Genomic DNA, 18,280 nt, shown 5'->3' with positions numbered 1-18,280 from the left:
CCTGGACCTAAACAAACTTTTTTAAAAATGACTTTTACACCTTAACAAAGAAATCAGTTGTTTATTTAAATTAAAACATAAGCTCATTTGTATTTGTGAAGAAAAAAAACAGACTTCCTCACCACACAGACAACATTTTAGTATCCCAGGAATAACTTTCCTTGAAGATATCATAAAGTCTTGACCAATGTTACCACATGTGTTATGACATATAAAAAGCACCCCTAATAATTAGTTCCTACTTTCTTTCCAAAGGACTTGAAAAGAATGACTTTCCTTTCAGTAAATTTGCAAATATAGAATAGTGTTTAATAAAATAATTTTAGCAAGCCACAAGAAAATATAGCACTTGTCCAAACTAAAGCAAGTTAATCCTTCATAGTTTAGAAATATTATTAAATGTGACAATATGGACAATAAATTATTTTGAGGTACCACAAGGCACCAAAATTTAAAAAGCAACCAAAACTTCCTCAAATTACTTTCTCTACTTAAAGAGGAGGCTTCAATTAAAATTATTCCTCATTCAGTGTGTCCATTTATTTTAAAAAGGCAAAAGGGAAAGCGTTTACCTTATGTTTTGCTGAATGCTGGATGAGCTCTGTAATTAACACTTTGTCCTGTTGCAACCTTCGCTTCATAAGCTTGGAGCAGTTGATATTAATGGCTTCCAAAATGTGGGATGTATTGTATTCCACAAATGGCCGGCTATCAATTAGCAGCACTTTTTCCATTCCACTTTCCAGCAGAGCCACCAACCTCTCAGTAACAATTTGAGTTCCAATCATCTCATGGGCCATGACAACAGTAAGTCCTCTTTTCCCACCTCCTTCTTTAATTTGCCACGATGATGTAATGGTGGTGTGCTCAAAGGCTCAGCCACTCCATTGTACTAAAAGTATATGAGGTCAGGCTGGTGGTGACTGGCAAAAGGAGAGTTAAACCCATTTTCACCAAGAGCCCTCCAAGTGAATGTCTCTTTCTCTTTCCTGTTGATGTGCTCTTGCAAAGGACTCCGTCCACAAAGCAGCCCCTCACATTTGATTCATAAAGAGATGACTGGAATAACCATTCCACAACAAAAGATGCTTTGGGGCAGCCAGCGCATTACATCATTCTTTACCTTTGCTCCCGCGCTCCAACAGCTTTACACTGGACTGAAAGCCTAGGCGGAGAGAGAAAGACAGAAAACAAAACATGAGGTCAAAAAAAGAAGAAAGAGTGTCAGATTAGAGAGTGTATGATTCATAATATTTACTCCATTAATCTAATTCCATACTTGATGCACTGCTTCATTTGAACAAACAAATAAAAAGGACAAATTGGTACGGCTTCAGAAAAATGTGCTAGTGATAATTCCATTTTACCTCAAAATGTAAAAACTCAAAGAAAACAAAACAAGACATATCATGAATTATAATCACCTGGGGGTCAGAACTAAATGACCTGTAGTATTGAATTAAAAGGGCTATAAAAAGCTGCTTGAAGTATTATTATTCCAAATAATTTTCCTATATTTTATTTGCTTATTTATTGAAACCCCACAAAGAACAGCAGCTGAGGACCAAGTTAGCAATCCTGTGTTATCGGGACAAAAAAAAAAAAAATCTTTTCTGAAATGGCTTAAGAATTCCTGTGATGAATGGGGGTGTATATGTGTGCACATGTGAGCTCACACGAGTACCAGGGCGCAAACAGCAGCCTTTTAAAATTGCCCTCATGGAGGAGAGAAGATGCAGGAAAACTGCAGGTTCTATAAATGTCAGCTCTCTTTTAAGGAAGAGGAAGGACAAAAACAACTTATATGTTTGTCACAGCAGCTGCCGAGCTAGGCCTGTGAAGTGCTGAAGCTCACAGCCATGGCCCTGGCATGTCTCCTTCCGGAGGCCATCTCCCTACCACCAAGTTGCTTAAGGCCCTGTAAGCTTATCCTTCACTTTTTCCTGCTTCATTCTTCAGAGAATCACTAACTCCTAGTCTTAAAAAATCTCACCCCTTAACCTAGAACTCTAAGTTGGCAACCCAGACATACAGAGTCCTTAAAGTTGAACCCAGTGCTTCCCTTTCTTGCCAAACTCCTTTAATCAATCACTTTCTAATTAACACTAGTTGAAGTTTTGTGCTTATTGCTTGGACTTCACCTTGACCTTCAATACTCTCAGATTCCTATCTCCCCTCATCCATCTCTGCTTATACGAAATCCTCTACTACATAAAACTACATGTCTACTTCTGGCATTGAACTTCTAGAGGGTAAATTTTTTTTTTTTTTTTTTTGAGACAGGGTCTTGCTCTGTCACCCAGGCTGGAGTGTAGAGACACAATCTCAGCTCACTGCAACCTCTGCCTCCCGGGCTCAGGTGATTCTCCTGCCTCAGCTTCCCAAGTTGCTGGGACTACAGGCGCGCACCACCACACCCGGCTAATTTTTGTACTTTTTGTAGAGACAGGGTTTTGCCATGTTGCCCAGGCTGGTCTCGAACTCCTGGGCTCAAGCAATCTACCCATCTCAGCCTCCCAAAGTGCTGGGACTATAGGTATGAGCCACCGCACCCAGCCTAGAGGGTAACTATTTGATAGCAAAAGTTTATTATATTTCTTACTTCTACAGTACTTTGGACATAATATACTCAATATATTATTATGGTAGGTAAATTCTTCCTTGTTCCAAAAACAATTTAAGATTCTAAATATTTGATTAGCTGATTTCAGATCAGGATGTCAGAGCCTTTAAAAACCTTTAGGTCATGTTTCTTAATTTTGTACTTACAAATTAGAAGCTAAAGTATGGAGACAGAAGGGGAAGCATGATATAAAGAGATGTAGCTTTGCCATTTACTTATGCAACCTTGGACAAATCACATAACCTCTCTAAACCACAGTTTCTTCACCTACAAAATGTAGACATTATAGTGGCCTTGTCTCTTCAAATTTTGGTCTGAGAACAAAATTATCTAATTTATTGAAAGCTGGTAAGTAAAAAAGCAACTATGCATCATAGAGAGACAGGAGGGAAAAAACCCTATAGATGCCAATGGCAAACAAAGCTGGCTTGCATCTGGCATCTAAAAGACATCACCCGCAGATAAAAACAGATGTAATTCCATCCTCCTATAGTACAGCTGCAACCAAACTGTGCCCTTTCTCACAGAGGCTGACACACAGGGAGTTAGAAGGCACCTGAGATACTGTCTCAACCACACCCCATTTTACAAACCAGCTCCATTTAATACATCATATGTCCATTTCTTATTTTCCAAGAAACAACTTTCATTAATGTATTATTTTTAGTATAGCTTTATGGCAATGAAGTACAAAAGTCATCTCTATTTTCAACTGAAGGAACTATAAGAGAGAATTTATCCTAGTCAATCCACTAATAAACTTCTGCAAAGCGCCTACCAAGGCCATATCACTGAATCAGGTTCTGCCTGCTCAGTGACAGAATTCATGGCAATGTAAGGTCCTGTATTCAGATTGTCTGATTCCCAAACCAGGGCTTCTACTACTAGGTTGCCCTGTTTTCCCTAAGTACTTGTTCCCATAATGGAACTGGACCGGGAAAGAATGATGCCAATTGTCCATGAGGGCACCCAGGTGGCACAGAAAGTGGAAATCCGAGAACAAGAGCAAGTTGATTCCAACAATGGCACTGGGTCTCTGAGTCTGATTGGCTCCTCTCAAAGAGATAAAATCCGGATGGGACAAAGCAGTTATCTGGGTTAGCAGATCAAGGGACAAAAGGAGGGAGACGTCAGCAAACATGCAAAAGTTGAACTAGAAAGTTCTCATCTTTGCTTCCCCTCAGCCAATTCTCATAAACCCAAAGACAGGTTACAACAAACAGTTCTACAGAGCAGAAAATGTCATTCTTGCCCAGAGAATCAGAGCTTAGTTACAGATACAAAAACACCCTTTCCCTGACCAAGAAAGGCTCTGGTCAAAGTGACTCTAAGCTGAGGATGTAAGTGAAGCATAGGGTAAAAGTGAAGTGAGGGTGAAGTTACATTCTTTCAGTGCTGTACTGAGGCCAGCTGGAGTCCTCCTGGTAAGACTTCATGCCCAAGGTCTAATTCTCTGTAGTACTAAATGGGTGAGGTGAGAGGCAGAGCCCTGCCAAGGGATCATGGAGGGTAAAGTAACAATGGCCTTAATCTCTTTCATTTACACAGTTAGAGAATTTTGGTTAAATCTCCATCACTGGCTATGCGTCTAATTTTAAAAATTTCTCTGTATTTACCGTTTTGTTTTCAAAATCCTTTGCATTAGGTAAGATTTGAAAGATGACAAGAGAATATTTTGCTTGCAACACCACCAAGCTAACCTTATCCAGAATTTCTATAAGTCAAGGGGAATAAAAATTTTTACAATGAACCACAAAGGCTCAGGTCCATAGAACAAAATCCAGAGCAGACCAGCTTTGCTATTTATTTATTTAGCCAGCTGCTAAAGTTGTAAATACTTTCTTTAGATTTTTAAATAGGTAATATATTCATATGGTTCAGAAAAAGTCTAAAAATGTATACATAGTATGAACATGTACAGTTTGTGTCACTTATACATCAATAAAGGTGTTTAAAATTGCCACGATATTGAAACTTCAGCAAATACATTTAAATGGAAAAAAACTAAATACATTCAAAATCCTTCTTCTACCATTATCCTCCATCTGCCTGGGTCCCAACCCTGTCCTTTAACTGGTAACAACTTTTAGTAGTCTCATCTAATTTATTCCAAGGATTTTTTTTAATTAATATAGAATGAAACACAAATATACACACTTTTCCTTCTCTTTGTTCAAATGGTTACAAAGTATAGACACTGTCTTGCATCTTGCTTTTTCTTTCACTTACAGTACTTGAATCTGATTTTTTTCAACATTTAATTAGAAAATGAATCAATCTATATTTCCATGGGCCTTGCATATATGCATGTCTGGAAATCTAAATAAAACATGTAGAAATTCTTTTCTTTTTTTGAGACAGAGTTTCACTCTTATTGCCCAGGCTGGAGTGCAATGGCGCATCTCGGCTCACCGCAACCGCAACTGCAACCTCCCGGGTTCAAGCGATTCTCCTGCCTCAGCCTCTCCAGTAGCTGGGATTACAGGCATGCGCCACCATGCCCGGCTAATTTTGTATTTTTAGTAGAGACGGGGTTTCTCCATGTTAGTCAGGCTGGTCTTGAACTCCCAACCTCAGGTAATCCACCCGCCTCGGCCTCCCAAAGTGTTGGGATTACAGGTGTGAGCCACCGTGTCCGGCGAAATTCTTAAACTTAAAAGATAACTCCAGCTGGGCATAGTAGCTCATGACTGTAATCCAAGCACTTTGGAAGGCTGAGGCAGGAGGATCACTTGAGTCCAAGAGTTCAAGACCAGCCTGGGCAACAGAGCGAGACCCTGTCTCTACAAAAAAATTAAAAATATATGTATATACACACACACACACACACACACACACACACACACACACACACACACAATTTCCTCCCCTAGAATTACATACTAGAGTACCTAGAAGCTGACAAGTAATTCATAATAGTGTGCTCAAAAGGTTAGCAAATTAAATGCTGGGAGTCACCACGCCTGGCCTGTTTTATGACATCCTAGTTAGAGAGTACCCTTTATAACTACTCTGGCTTAAAAGAAAGTTAAAATGTGATGATGAACATTCGTGAAGTTATGGAAATTATCTTTTAAAGGATACCCTAAAGTCAGCAAGGCAGTATTTATCATACTGAAGATTAGTAAGTAACCTTAATCAGGGCTACTACACAAAAAACTGCAAAGTATCCCAAGTTCAAAATAAAGGTTTTAAAAGACTTTATCTGGGAATAAAGATTAACTGAGTCAACATCTTAGTATAACAAAATGACTATACAGATCATGGAAGAAAATCAGCAAATCTCCTAAAGAAATACCATTTCTGGTATATTTTACCTTTCAGCAAATGATTTATGTTTTATATTTTATAATATTTAACACAAGTTGTATAACAACTTCCCCCCTTAATATACAATTTTTTCTGTGTTTTTTTATGTAATTTATTTTTATTTAGATTCCATTTGGTTACTTATGGAAATGTATTTATGACTATAACAGAAATCACTGGAGTTTTATTTCTTGAAATTCACTCTATATCCAACTCTGCACAAATACAGTATATCAATGAAGGATGCTACTGAATAAGTTATGTTTAAGAACTGTAAGTCTAAGACTATTTTTATGTTAAAGTGAACAGGTAGGGCCTGTTTCAACTAAAAGAACAACGTAAAGTCTGTATAAAACCAGTATTTGCCATTAATTACTTAAAAGGAAAATGTTTTGATTTTTATTACTTGTAGCCTTCAAAATTTGTGCCTAGCCAGAGAATCCTTTTTTTAAGATTATTTTTAAGTGATTATATTAAGGATCTTCTTCTGCTTCCCAGATGATTTTTCTCTTCAACTTCCTAAACATGATCCTGGGTTCTAGGTCAGTCATACTGACACTGACTATATCCCACTCAGAAAAAAAGTGATAATCGCTCACACACACAATTTTTTTCCTTCTACTCATGAGTTATTTTCTGCTGGCAGCAATAGTTTCACCTGCTACTGCTACTGCTGCCCTAAAACACCTACTCCCAAGGACTGCACCAAGGGCCACAGCAGGGGATGGGGCTCCAGGAGGAAGCGGGGGTGGGGGGGGGGGTCCCACTCAGAGAGGCACAACTCCATTTTAAACATTTTCTTTTACAAAGAGAAATTATCAGGGAAAGGAAAAGGATCCCATAGCTATGGGGTGCTTAATAGGCCTGTTGAGTGAGGAGAGGGATTTAGCTTTATTTGGTTGGGCTAGAGCTCAAGTTCAAATTCTCAGTTTATGGAAAGGATATATCAGGTGAGAAGTTTACTTTTATTAAACTACAAGCCTGACTTAAATTTTTTCCCTCCAATAAAACTGAAGAAACAGGCAACAAGATATACCGAAATGCCTTTCAATAGAGCCCTAAACACAGGCTTTCAATGACAGGAAAAAACCAATCAAAAGGGAAAAAAGGAGACTATCATATCTGCAAGCAAACAAGAACTCCTTAGACTTTGACTGCCTCAATTCTACACAGATTAAAGCAACTTTATCTCGTAAGCTGTGGGTTAAGAGAAACTTGACAGAAATTCTGAGGGCTGGTATTTGGCAAATATATTCAATTAAAAAAAAATAAAAACAAACACAAAAAAACCACCCTCACCAAAATCAAGAAAGCTACGAACTTGGTGCAGCAAACCACCATGGCACGTGTATACCTATGTAATAAACCTGCACGTTCTGCACATGTACCCCAGAACTTAAAAGTATAATTAAAATAAAACAAAATAAAACTATGAACTTAATGTGCTTTTTAGCTGCCTATTAATGTCTGATCATATTTCCTTGCCCAAAAATTGAGGACACATATTCTGACAAGTGATGGCAATAATGAGTTAGACTGCTTGAAGCAAAACTATATAGGTGATACTAGACCTGGAGACAGCAGTTATCCGCACCGTAGAACCCAGCTGCCTCGCACTGACATACCACACTGTCGAAAGCCGCCCCTCTAATCAGAGGTTCAGGTTGTTTACATACATCTCAAGGACCCACAGATAAAGGCTGGAATAGCAGTCAGCCTTCAAAGACTACCTATAATACCTGTGCTTTTAGGCACAGGCCATCACAGGCCAAATCTGTAAGAAGCCTTCACCAAAGTTTCTGTTCAGGGCAAGGAGCACTCCCCTCTTGGTATTGGCTCAATCAGAGCTCTTTTCTTTTTCTTAGTACTGCTTCCTGTTTATGATCGCCTGTTTCACCAGCTTCCCCTTCCCTGACCCACCTGAGCTCTCCTCCTGCTTCCCCCTCCCAACCTTCCTCTTTCCCTCTGTCACCCATGTATGTATCCTAGACACACTCCTCCTGGCCCACAGGCTCCCTCACCTACCCCTGTACACTTAATGCTTCCTCCAGACACCCCGCCTGAAAACTCAGGACCCTACCTACTGGGAGAAGGGCGGTGTATGGAGGTGGTCTGGGGAGGGTAGAAATGGAAGGATCCCTGGATGGAGTTACTGGGTAAGAGGAAATATGGCCAGGGATTGGCTTAATCTGAGAATTGAGGAGAAAATGTTTTAGAAGGGTATTTTCAGTAAAGGTAGGCTGGAGGCAGGAGAAGAAAGATTTAGAACAAGCCAAACAGAGGTCAGATGGGGATTAATTTGTGCATCCTGATTTTCTTGAACTTCTGCCAAATCACTATAATTCATCAGGCCTACTGTAACTAATTCAGTCAACTAACAAGTACTTATTTGGCACCTAATATGTGCCAGGCACTGCTGTGAAAATGTAGCAATCAATGAAAAAAGTATTCATTATAATTTATAAGTTATTAATGTATTGCCTAGTTATAAATTAACAAGGCAAAAATTATTGCCTTTCTGGAGCTTCTAATTTAGTGATGGGGGACACGATCAACAACAAAAACAAAACATTTCCTATGATAGATGCTGATAAGAACTAGGGAGAAAAAATAGAGCAGGGAAGAGCAAAGGGTGTGGGGGGGCGGCTGTTAAAATTGTAAACAGAGTAGTCACAGAAGGCCTTACCTTGAGAACATGAGAGAGGAGAGAGGTAAGAGACTGAGCTATGTGGATACCTGGAAGATTGTAGCCCTCTGTGGCCAATGAATATACTAGCCAAGATAATGCTGAATTGGGCAAATGCCAATAAAAGATGTGGCAGGTGTTCATGCTTTGTTCAGAACTATGGTTATATCTATTGGAAATGATGCATTTCCAGGAAACTGAACTTTTGTTTTTGTTGTTTTTTGAGACAGGGTCTTGCTCTGTCACCCAAGGCTGGAATGCAGTGCTGTGATCTCAGTTTACTGCAACCTTCACCTCCTGGGCTCAAGTGATCCTCCCACTTCAGTCTCCTGAGTAACTGGGACCACAGGCATGTGCCACCACACCTGGCTAATTTTTATTTTGTGTAGAGACGGGGTCTCACTGTGTTGCTTAGTCTAGTCTCAAACTCCTGGGCTCAAACAATTCTCATACATTGGCCTCCAAAAGTTCTGGGATTACAGGTGTGAGCCACTGTGCCCGGCCAAACTTTTTAAATTAATGGATAAAACTGTATGTATTTATCACGTACAACACGATATTCTGAAGTATATATACACTGTGGAATGGTTAATTCTACTAACAAGTGCATTACCACACATAGCCATCATTGTTGTGATGAGAACACTTAACATCCACTCCTTGAATTTCTCAGGAATACTATATATCCTCATTAACTGTGGTCACCATGCTGTACAACAGATCCTTGAACGTATTTCTCCTAAGTAATTATTTACTTTCACCAACATCTCCCCAGGCTTCCCCTCCCCACTAACCATCCCAGCCTTTGGTAACCATTCTACTCTCCACTTCCATGAGATCAACTTTTTCAGCTCCCACATATGAGTGAAATTACACAGTATTTGTCTTCCTGTGTCTTATTTCACTTAACATAATGTCCTCCAGGTTCATCCATGTTGTAGAAAATGACAGGATTTCCTTATTTTTTAAGGCTGAATAGAATTTCATTGTGTACATATATACCACGTTTTCTTTATTCATTCATATTTTGATAGACGCTTAGGTTGATTCCTTATCTTGGCTATTGTAAATAGCACTGCCATAAACATGGTATGCAAACATCTCATTTTCTTTACTCAGTAGTGGGATTGCTGGATTATATGGTGGTTCTATTTTTAATTTTTTTGAGGAACCTCCACAGTGTTTTCCATAATGGCTATAAATAGTTCACATTTCCACTAACAGTGTATAAGGGTTTTCCTTTCTCCACATCCTTTCCAACACTGATCTTCTGTCTTTTGGAAACAGCCATACTACCAGGAGTGGGATACTATCTTACTGTGGTTTTAATTTGCATTTCTCTGATGATGAGTGATGCTGAGCATTTTTTCATAGACCTGTTGGCCATTTGCATGTTTTCTTTGAAAAATGTCCATTCGGGTCTTTCGCTCATTTTCCAACCAAGTTACTTGCTTTCTTGCCATTGAGTTGTTGGAGTTCCTGATGTTTTTGAGGTATTAACTCTTTATCAGATGTAGAGTTTACAAATATTTTCTCCCATTCTGTAGGTTGTCTCTTCACTCTGTTGACTGTTTCCCTTGCAGTGCAGAAGCTTTTTAGTTTGACATAATCCCATTTGTCTATTTTTGCTTTTGTTGTCCATGCTTTTGAGGCAGGCAATTGAACTTTTAGCTTCAGTGTGAAAAAATATATATATAAGAAAATTTAGTACAATTTCTTCCTTAAAACTACAAAGAGAGAAACTGTGGTTCCTATACAGTGCATTTCTTGGCAAAGAAATGAAAAGAAATACTGTAACAAGAAAGATTACTATTAATGTTAATGTTATACATTTTTTCCAACCCCACAAGTGTGTTGTATCTACTAAGAGAATCTTCGTTTTACAACATGGAATGTAGTAAAATATCAAAGACACATTAAGCAAGATATATGTGTGGAAAAAAGTCTATACAAGAAGGAGGTAGTTTAAAGGATCTTTATGTTAAAAATTTTTTAAATGCTTTCAAGGTTCTCTCCTTGTCAGAAGGATCAAATACTTAACACAAGGACTTTACAAGTTAGATTACTATATTGAAGGGGTTGATAACACTAAAATAAGTTTATAATCTTTATCTATTAATATATGCACCCCCCCTTTAGTCCACACCAGCCCCAGAACAACAAAATTCCAATACATGAAAGATATATAGTATACTTTGTTGACAAAGAACTGACTAAAGGTATTAAGACCAGAGTAAACATCTGAACAATTTGGAACACAGTCTAAGGGGAGAGGGGTTATAATTTAATTTTTCCAAAGAGGACTGGAAGGCTCTAGGAGCAAGCAATGGAATGCAACACCAACACCAAACTTCTCACCCACCTGCACTCAAGCTCAAGCTCACAGTAGTAATACTCCATAATTTAATCTATTTTAAATCTCTTAGTACTAAAATAAATAAAATTAGAATGCTGAACGACATTCTCCTGAAGATAATTTCAAAATGGCTCACAGAATAAATTCAAAGTGACTTATGGCTGGGCATGGTGACTCATGCCTGTAATCCCAGCACCTTTTCCCAGAATTTTTCCAATGCCAAAAGTGTGTTGTAGCTACTCAGAGAATCTTAGTTTTACAATATGGAACGTAGCAAAATATCAAAGACATGTTAAGCAAGACATATGCATGAAAAAAGTCTATACAACAAGGAGGTAGTTTCAAGAATCTCCTTTAAACTACTTTTGGGAGGCCAAGGCAGGTGGATCACTTGAGGTCAGGAGTTCAAGACCAGTCTGGCCAACAGGGTAAAACCCCGTTTCTACTAAAAATACAAAAATTCACCAGATGTGGTGGCATGGGCCTGTAATCCCAGCTACTCGGGAGGCTGAGGCAGGAGAATTGCTTGAACTTGGGAGGTGGACATTGCAGTGAGCCGAGATCACGCCACTGCACTCCAACCTGGATGACAGAGTGAGACTCCATCTTAAAACAAAACAAAACAAAGTGACTTACAAGAAAGTGCTTTATCTTTCAGTTAAAATACACATGAAAAAATACTGGGCTGGGCGTGGTGGCTCACGCCTGTAATCCCAGCACTTTGGGAGGCTGAGATGGGTGGATCACAAGGTCAGGAGTTTAAGACCAGCCTGGCCAAGATGGTGAAACCCCATCTCTACTAAAAATACAAAAAAATTAGCCGGGCGTGGTGGTGGGCACCTGTAATCCCAGCCACTCGGGAGGCTGAGGCAGAGAATTGCTTGAACCTGGGAGATGGAGGTTGCGGTGAGCCGAGATCACGCCACTGCACTCCAGCCTGGGCGACAGAGCGAGACTGGTCTCAAAAAAAAAAAAAAAAAAATACTGGAAAAGGCCTAGATGTGTAAGAAAGGGACGGACTGGCTTAAGTAATTTATAAATTATGATAAATCCTGCAACATGGTATGCAACATTTAAAAATGATGGTGTAAAAATATACTTCTTGACAGCCAAGGATGGTCATGATATATTGAGAATAAACTCAAGTCTCAGAACAGTGAGGTAAAATAGAACCTCAAACACCCACAGGCATACAAACACACATAGGATGGATATGTATAAAACATAGTAATAGTTTTACTTAGGTAATTAAAGGTAATTGTCATATTCTTTTCCATAACCTTGGAAATTACGAAAAATATTAATAAAGGTCATGACACACATTCAGACCCAGGAACTAGTACCAGGTCCTGCTGTACTCCTTCTTCTCAGGACCATTATAAAAGTTTGGGTGTGCAAAGGTTAAGAAGATGAGGACCGGGCATAGTGGCTCATGCCTGTAATCCCAGAACTTTGGGAGGCCGAGGCGGGCAGATCACCTGAGGTCAAGAATTCAAGAACTACCTGGCCAGCATGGTGAAACCCCATCTCTACTAAAAATACAAAACTTAGCTGGGCATGGTGGTGCATGCCTGTAATCCCAGCTACTCGGGAGGCTGAAGCAGCAGAATCGCTTGAACCCGGAAGGCAGAGGTTGCAGTGAGCCAGGATCGCTCCATTGCACTCCAGCCTGGGCGACAAGAGCGAAACTCTGTCTCAAAAAAAAAAAAAAAAAAAAGATGAACAAATGTAATGTATGGAAATTGATGTTTACCCTCAAGGTAAAAGCTGAAATGGATTTATAAAGAATTATTTTAAACAGCAACAATGTTTGAGGGGGTGGGGGAAGTGAGAAAAATTAAATTTTAAATCACATGTTTATGACTATGAAGCTAGACTTTAAAAATAGGTCAGTTAGGGTATGACTCTTATAATACAAAAGTTTATTTGGTATACAAAGGATTTATAGCTAATGTATTTTTTAATTATATTCACTAACACTTATAAAAGATCATTCAATTTATAAAGTTTCCAAAATAAACCTGTTTAAAGTGTCACAAATGCAACACAGGACAACTTTCATTCCTCTCACTTGGAAAAGTGCAAATTCCTCTAACAAAGTATATGCAATGGCTTCGTCACTATTCTCAGCTCCTAAGCAGACATGCACAACAAGGTTTGAACACATTCCAGGCGTGGCCTTCAAGCCCAGACCACACCTGCTTCCAAGGCCCTACGGCTAAAAATAACTCTGGGGCCTCAAAAATGGGACACCAGCCAGGCCCAGGGGTAGCTGCAGGCCCCTTGCTCAGCTCCAACAGCAAAAGCAGGAGCTACAAAAACTCTAAGATCACAGAACACTCCACCACAGGCTTCCTTCTCTCAGTCTCTTTGTGCCAGTCACCTACAACCTAGGCCTGCTCAGTCTCTTTGCTCCATGAGGGCAAAACTAACCCTAGGAATTTAGAGACAAGTGACGTTATTGTTTTTAAAAAATACTGTAGACTAGGACTCAGGAGACCTTGTTCCTAATTTCAACTCATCTACTAAAATGCTAAAATGGCATATACAGTGTCACTTGACATTCCCCAAGCCTGTGTTTTTCCTATTTGTATAATGAGGAATTCAGTGATCACTAATATCTAAAGATTATTTCACTTACAACAAAAAGATATTGCTGTAAGTGTGCCTCAGTTCTTAGCAAAGTCTCCTAACAGGGACAGGGCTGACTTCTCATTAAGCAGTCATATTATGGTGTGAGAGTTTATACCCTACAACACACAAACTAAAACGAGTAACTCTGGGGTAACTGTTCCAGGTAATTCCTTTTGTGACAGGGGATTTTCAAGGCTTGCTCTGAGCAACTATTTCCACTTCTCTTCCAATCCCACAGTATGCAGGAGACCCCTTTGGGGCTTTTGTTACTCCACCAGGTAAGGAAAAAAGAAAGGGCGGCCAGGTAGATGCAGCAACAGCATCATTCACTGCAGGGTCCTAGGCTGTGCTAATTTAAGTCATTGCATCTGTCCGCACACTTCCCCCTGCTGGGGCCCTGGAAGTTAATGATATCAGGAAGCTGTATTGGGGCAAAGTACCACAAAGTGACAGGCCAAGACCTAGGCTGAAGAATCACAGCACCACAGGAGAGCAAGGACACTAAGGGCTAGCAGAGTAGCCCCAGATGGGAGTGGAACATTCTCTGTCCTCATCCCTTGGTTACTTTTTCCACTTTGTCCTTTCCACTGTCCACCTTTTTCTGTAATTCGGCTCCATCACATCATCTAACTGTAGTTTCTGTACCCTTCTTCTGTCCTTAGAGGCTGTGCAGTTTCTTCATCCTCATATTCATCTTAATTTCTCTCTTCATGATTATAACCAAGCCTCTTCCTGTCTGATGTTAAGCTCTTATCATTAATTCATTTTCTATTTTTTGAGGAGGAACTGCCAAGTCCCTTGATGTACTGCTATTATAACAAGTAATATTTTCCAGACTGGTGTGAGACAGTCACCCATGAATTCAGGTGTTTTATCATCTATCAGCCTTTAAAATCTTTGATTTGTTACTCTAAAAAAAAGTTTTATTTCGGAGGAGAGAGGTAAAATTTTTCCAGTTTGGTGTTTCACACATGGTTGGTTATACTATGTAAAGATCATCAATTCAATATTTTACATTTATATTAGCCCTTAAATACCTGATGTTCCAGATACTAAGTCAGACTTCCACCAGAACCTCACAGGAAGACACAAATTCTCAGGATTTTCACACTAGATTATTTAGAAAACAAACAAGGTCTGAATTATTTTATAATCTAGTGCTCAGATTCTAAAAGCAGAAATAACCTCTGCACATGCAGAAAAAGCTGGCTTCATCAAGAGTCTGCCTGGCACATTAGGAAGGACACCTGTGCCAGTGCTCAGCCACTCAGCCCTGCCCATCCTCCTCCACCAGCCTCGGGTGAGCCGTTAGTTCTCCTTACCTCAGCTCCCAGTAACGCTATTGTCCAATTCTGTAGAAGGGTTTCCCAAACAATCTTTATGGCAAAACAAATAGTAATGGGTTATATCTCATAGAAGAAGAGAAATATCAATGAGTCTCAGGGGAAAAAAAATTTGTTTTACAAAACATCTGCTTCTACAAATCAAAGTTTGAGAGAATGGTGTTTCTATTTGCTATTCTTTTTTATTTTTTCTAAGAGGTTATTCTGTCATTTTTACATAATACTATACTTGGCCCTCTATAAATTCTGGGTGTGATGTCAGTTGGGTTCAAGCACACTACCTGCAGCAGCAGCAAACATCTTCGTATCAAAGTCTCAATTTCCCACTCTAAAATACCAATATGTCAGTGTTGAAGTTAAATTAGGTTTCTAACCCAATGCAGGGAAAAAGAGAATAGATGGCAAGTCCTTGATATTAATTAGTTGAGTAAATGTTGAAAATGACATTTTGAACAAATATAAAAAGATAACATGCCGGTCAGATGTCCAGCAAGTCAAAGAGAAAGGCTTCTTGAAAAATGTAAATTTCAAAGAGAGTTTTGAAAGAAAACAGGGACATGAACTGTCAGAGAGAAGAGAGGAAGATGATTCCAGATGCAGAAAACGCATGAGCAAAGGCAGAGGGATAACAAATTGTATGCAGGCTTTCCTGGCTACAGATTATATCAGCAAGTAACAAAATAAGTTGGTAGAGTAAAAGGGGCTAGATGGTAAAGTATCCTGGAAGTCTAAAGCCATCTAAGCCACTGTATGCTTTATGAAAATAACATAAGAACATTACTAAGAGAATTTCACTCTGGTAACTCTATTCAGAATGGACTGAGGTGAGAAGAGAATAGACGTAAGGAGACTGACTAGTCTCCTTACAGTACCATAGAGTTTTAGTTGCCTATGGATGCACTCAGCCTAGAATGGTAACTATAAAACCTGAGAGCCAAGAGACTGTTAATAGTCTAAATCCAAGGCAGTGTGCCTGGCACAAGATATACCCTTATTATATGTCATGGGCACTGAAAGTACCCATGAAAATGGCTATCTAGACTACATGATTGAATTATTCCACCATAATAATATCTGAAAATATCTCAGTATCTTATTCGGTCCTAGCTTCAGATAAGCTAATGTAAAGCAAAATGAGCACTACGTACAGGCTCAAGTTTTACTAATTAGGTCATTGTTTATAAACCAGAATAATTAGGCATAATAAAAGGCTGACATAGGCCGGGCACAGTGGCTCACGCATGTAATCCCAGCACTTTGGGAGGCCAAGGCTGATGGATCACCTGAAGTTAGGAGTTCAAGACCAGCCTGGCCAACATGGTGAAACCCTGTCTCTACTAAAAATACAAAAATTAGCCAGACATGGTGGCACATGCCTGTTATCTTAGCTACTTAGGAAGCTGAGGCAGGAGAATTACTTGAACCTGGGAGGCTGAGGTTGCAGTGAGCCAAGATCGCTGCCATTGCACTCCAGCCTGGGCAACAAGAGCAAAACTCCATCACAAAAAAAAAAAAAAAAAAAAAAAAAAAAAAAAAAAAGGCCGGATGCGGTGGCTCACACCTGTAATCCCAACACTTTGGGAGGCCAAGGTGGGTGGATCACCTGAGGTCGGGAGTTAGAGACTAGTCTAACAAACATGGAGAAACTCCGTCTCTCCTAAAAACACAAAAATTAGCCAGGCATGGTGGCGCATGCCTGTAAGCCCAGCTACTCGGGAGGCTGAGGCAGAATTGCTTGAACCCAGGAGGCAGAGGTTGCGGTGGGCCAAGATCATGCCACTGCACTCTATCTAGCCTGGGCAACAAGAGCAAAACTCCATCTCAAAAAAAACAGGCTGAAATAAAAGGCTGAAAAATAGGTAGACTCTGAAGGTTGAAGGTTGACATTTCTTCAAGGATGACTTTCTTCAATATATTTTTCTGTAATTTCTCAGTTTCCTATTTTATAGATAACTTTCATAACAGAAAACTATATATATTTTTAATCAGACGTAACTCATGTCATGTCATGAAAAAAAGATGTGGAAGTCAAAGTGACACCTAAATGAGTTTTAATATACTATCATGACATTCATCCAACAGTGACTGTAGTGTGAGCAAATTTTTTTTAAAGTTTTTAAATGTAATTACATAGCCCTATGACAGCCATGCTACAAGGTACAAGACATTCATATGTATTCTACACAAAGCAATATAACTATGTATGATTCAGTACCAGGCAATGTTCCTTTGCCAAGTGTAACCTTCAGTATCAAAGAACACATATTCAAAATTAAAATTATAAGCAAAATCATTACAAATACAGTAAGCTTGCTATTCATGAATCTTAGTATAAAGCAGACTATAGAACTGTCTATTAAGAAGCTCAATGGCTAAATACCAAAATATCTAATTTCACCATCTCATCTAAAACACAGTCCACAGCATAGACCCTAACTAAGAATATGCTCATGAAGCTCCACAGTCTAATTCTCTACTGGGCAGATTATGAAATACATTCAAAAGAAACCTATCACCATTTGTTATCAACATATTTAAGCATCACGTAAGCATCACTAAGTGTCAGAGACTGAAAGCCCCTCTAAGTACGTGATAATAAATGTTCAGTTTTTTCTCTTGCAAATAATGTTTGTTCTTCTAATTCTGGGGTGTGGATCTTAGCTAATCTGTAAAACTCCAGGAAAAAAATTAAATGAGTTAGTGGAATATATATTATATATATGTTCATTTATCGAGCACCAACTAGATTCAATTTCCTATAGCACAATTTCCCACTTTTGTCTGATCACAAGAATCACTTAGAAACTTGATAAAAATGCCCAACCAGGCCCACCTCTGGAGATTGATTCGTGGGTCTGAAGTGGAACCTGTGAATTTGCATATTTAACAAATGTCCCAGGAGTTTCGGAGAATCAGGCAAGTTTGAAAACGTGCGCCACCGTGCGCCACCACGCCTGGCTAAAGACATCTGTCCTAAAGACATCTTTGGTTTTTCTCTCAATGTTCACATTTAATCAGCTGTAAAGACCTACTGATTTTCAGTCTCTCTTACCTGGAGGACATAGAGGCATAAAAGCTGGATTTGAGTTGAAAATAATGGTAAGAGGAGAAATGGGAAGTCAGTCACGTCATGTCATTAAAGAAAGTCAGAGACTACTGAAATTTCATAGCCAAAAAAGGACTTCCACTTAGTCTAGTGCATGTCTTCTGATAGGTTAATAATGTCCATTTTACAAAATGTTATGTATTTATTCAAAGTCACACTATTCACTAGTGGTGGAAGACAGAAAATAGCTTCTAGGGAGTGTGCTTTCCACAACCCTAGAGAG

The 18,280-nt window shown here is 39.2% G+C and overlaps 1 protein-coding gene across 7 annotated transcripts in view; it reads right to left on the bottom strand.

Moving 5' to 3' along the window:
- The window catches only part of DUSP16 (dual specificity phosphatase 16), an 88,962-nt gene that overhangs the window by 45,217 nt on the left and 25,465 nt on the right, over positions 1-18,280 (bottom strand). For 6 of the 7 annotated variants that reach the window (XM_055280591.2, XM_063639650.1, XM_055280594.2 and 3 more), the window contains one exon: positions 573-1,165. In XM_055280591.2, coding sequence (XP_055136566.2) covers positions 573-800 — 228 coding nt within the window. In that variant the 5' untranslated portion in view covers positions 801-1,165. Of the gene's footprint in view, positions 1-572; positions 1,166-14,645; positions 14,718-18,280 lie in introns of those variants that run through there. The other variant, XM_063639651.1, reaches the window with a different exon arrangement.

This window comes from Symphalangus syndactylus, chromosome 5 (assembly GCF_028878055.3).
Source record: "Symphalangus syndactylus isolate Jambi chromosome 5, NHGRI_mSymSyn1-v2.1_pri, whole genome shotgun sequence".
NCBI classification, from domain to species: Eukaryota; Metazoa; Chordata; class Mammalia; order Primates; family Hylobatidae; genus Symphalangus; species Symphalangus syndactylus.
This window is presented reverse-complemented; position numbering and strand designations above follow the sequence as displayed.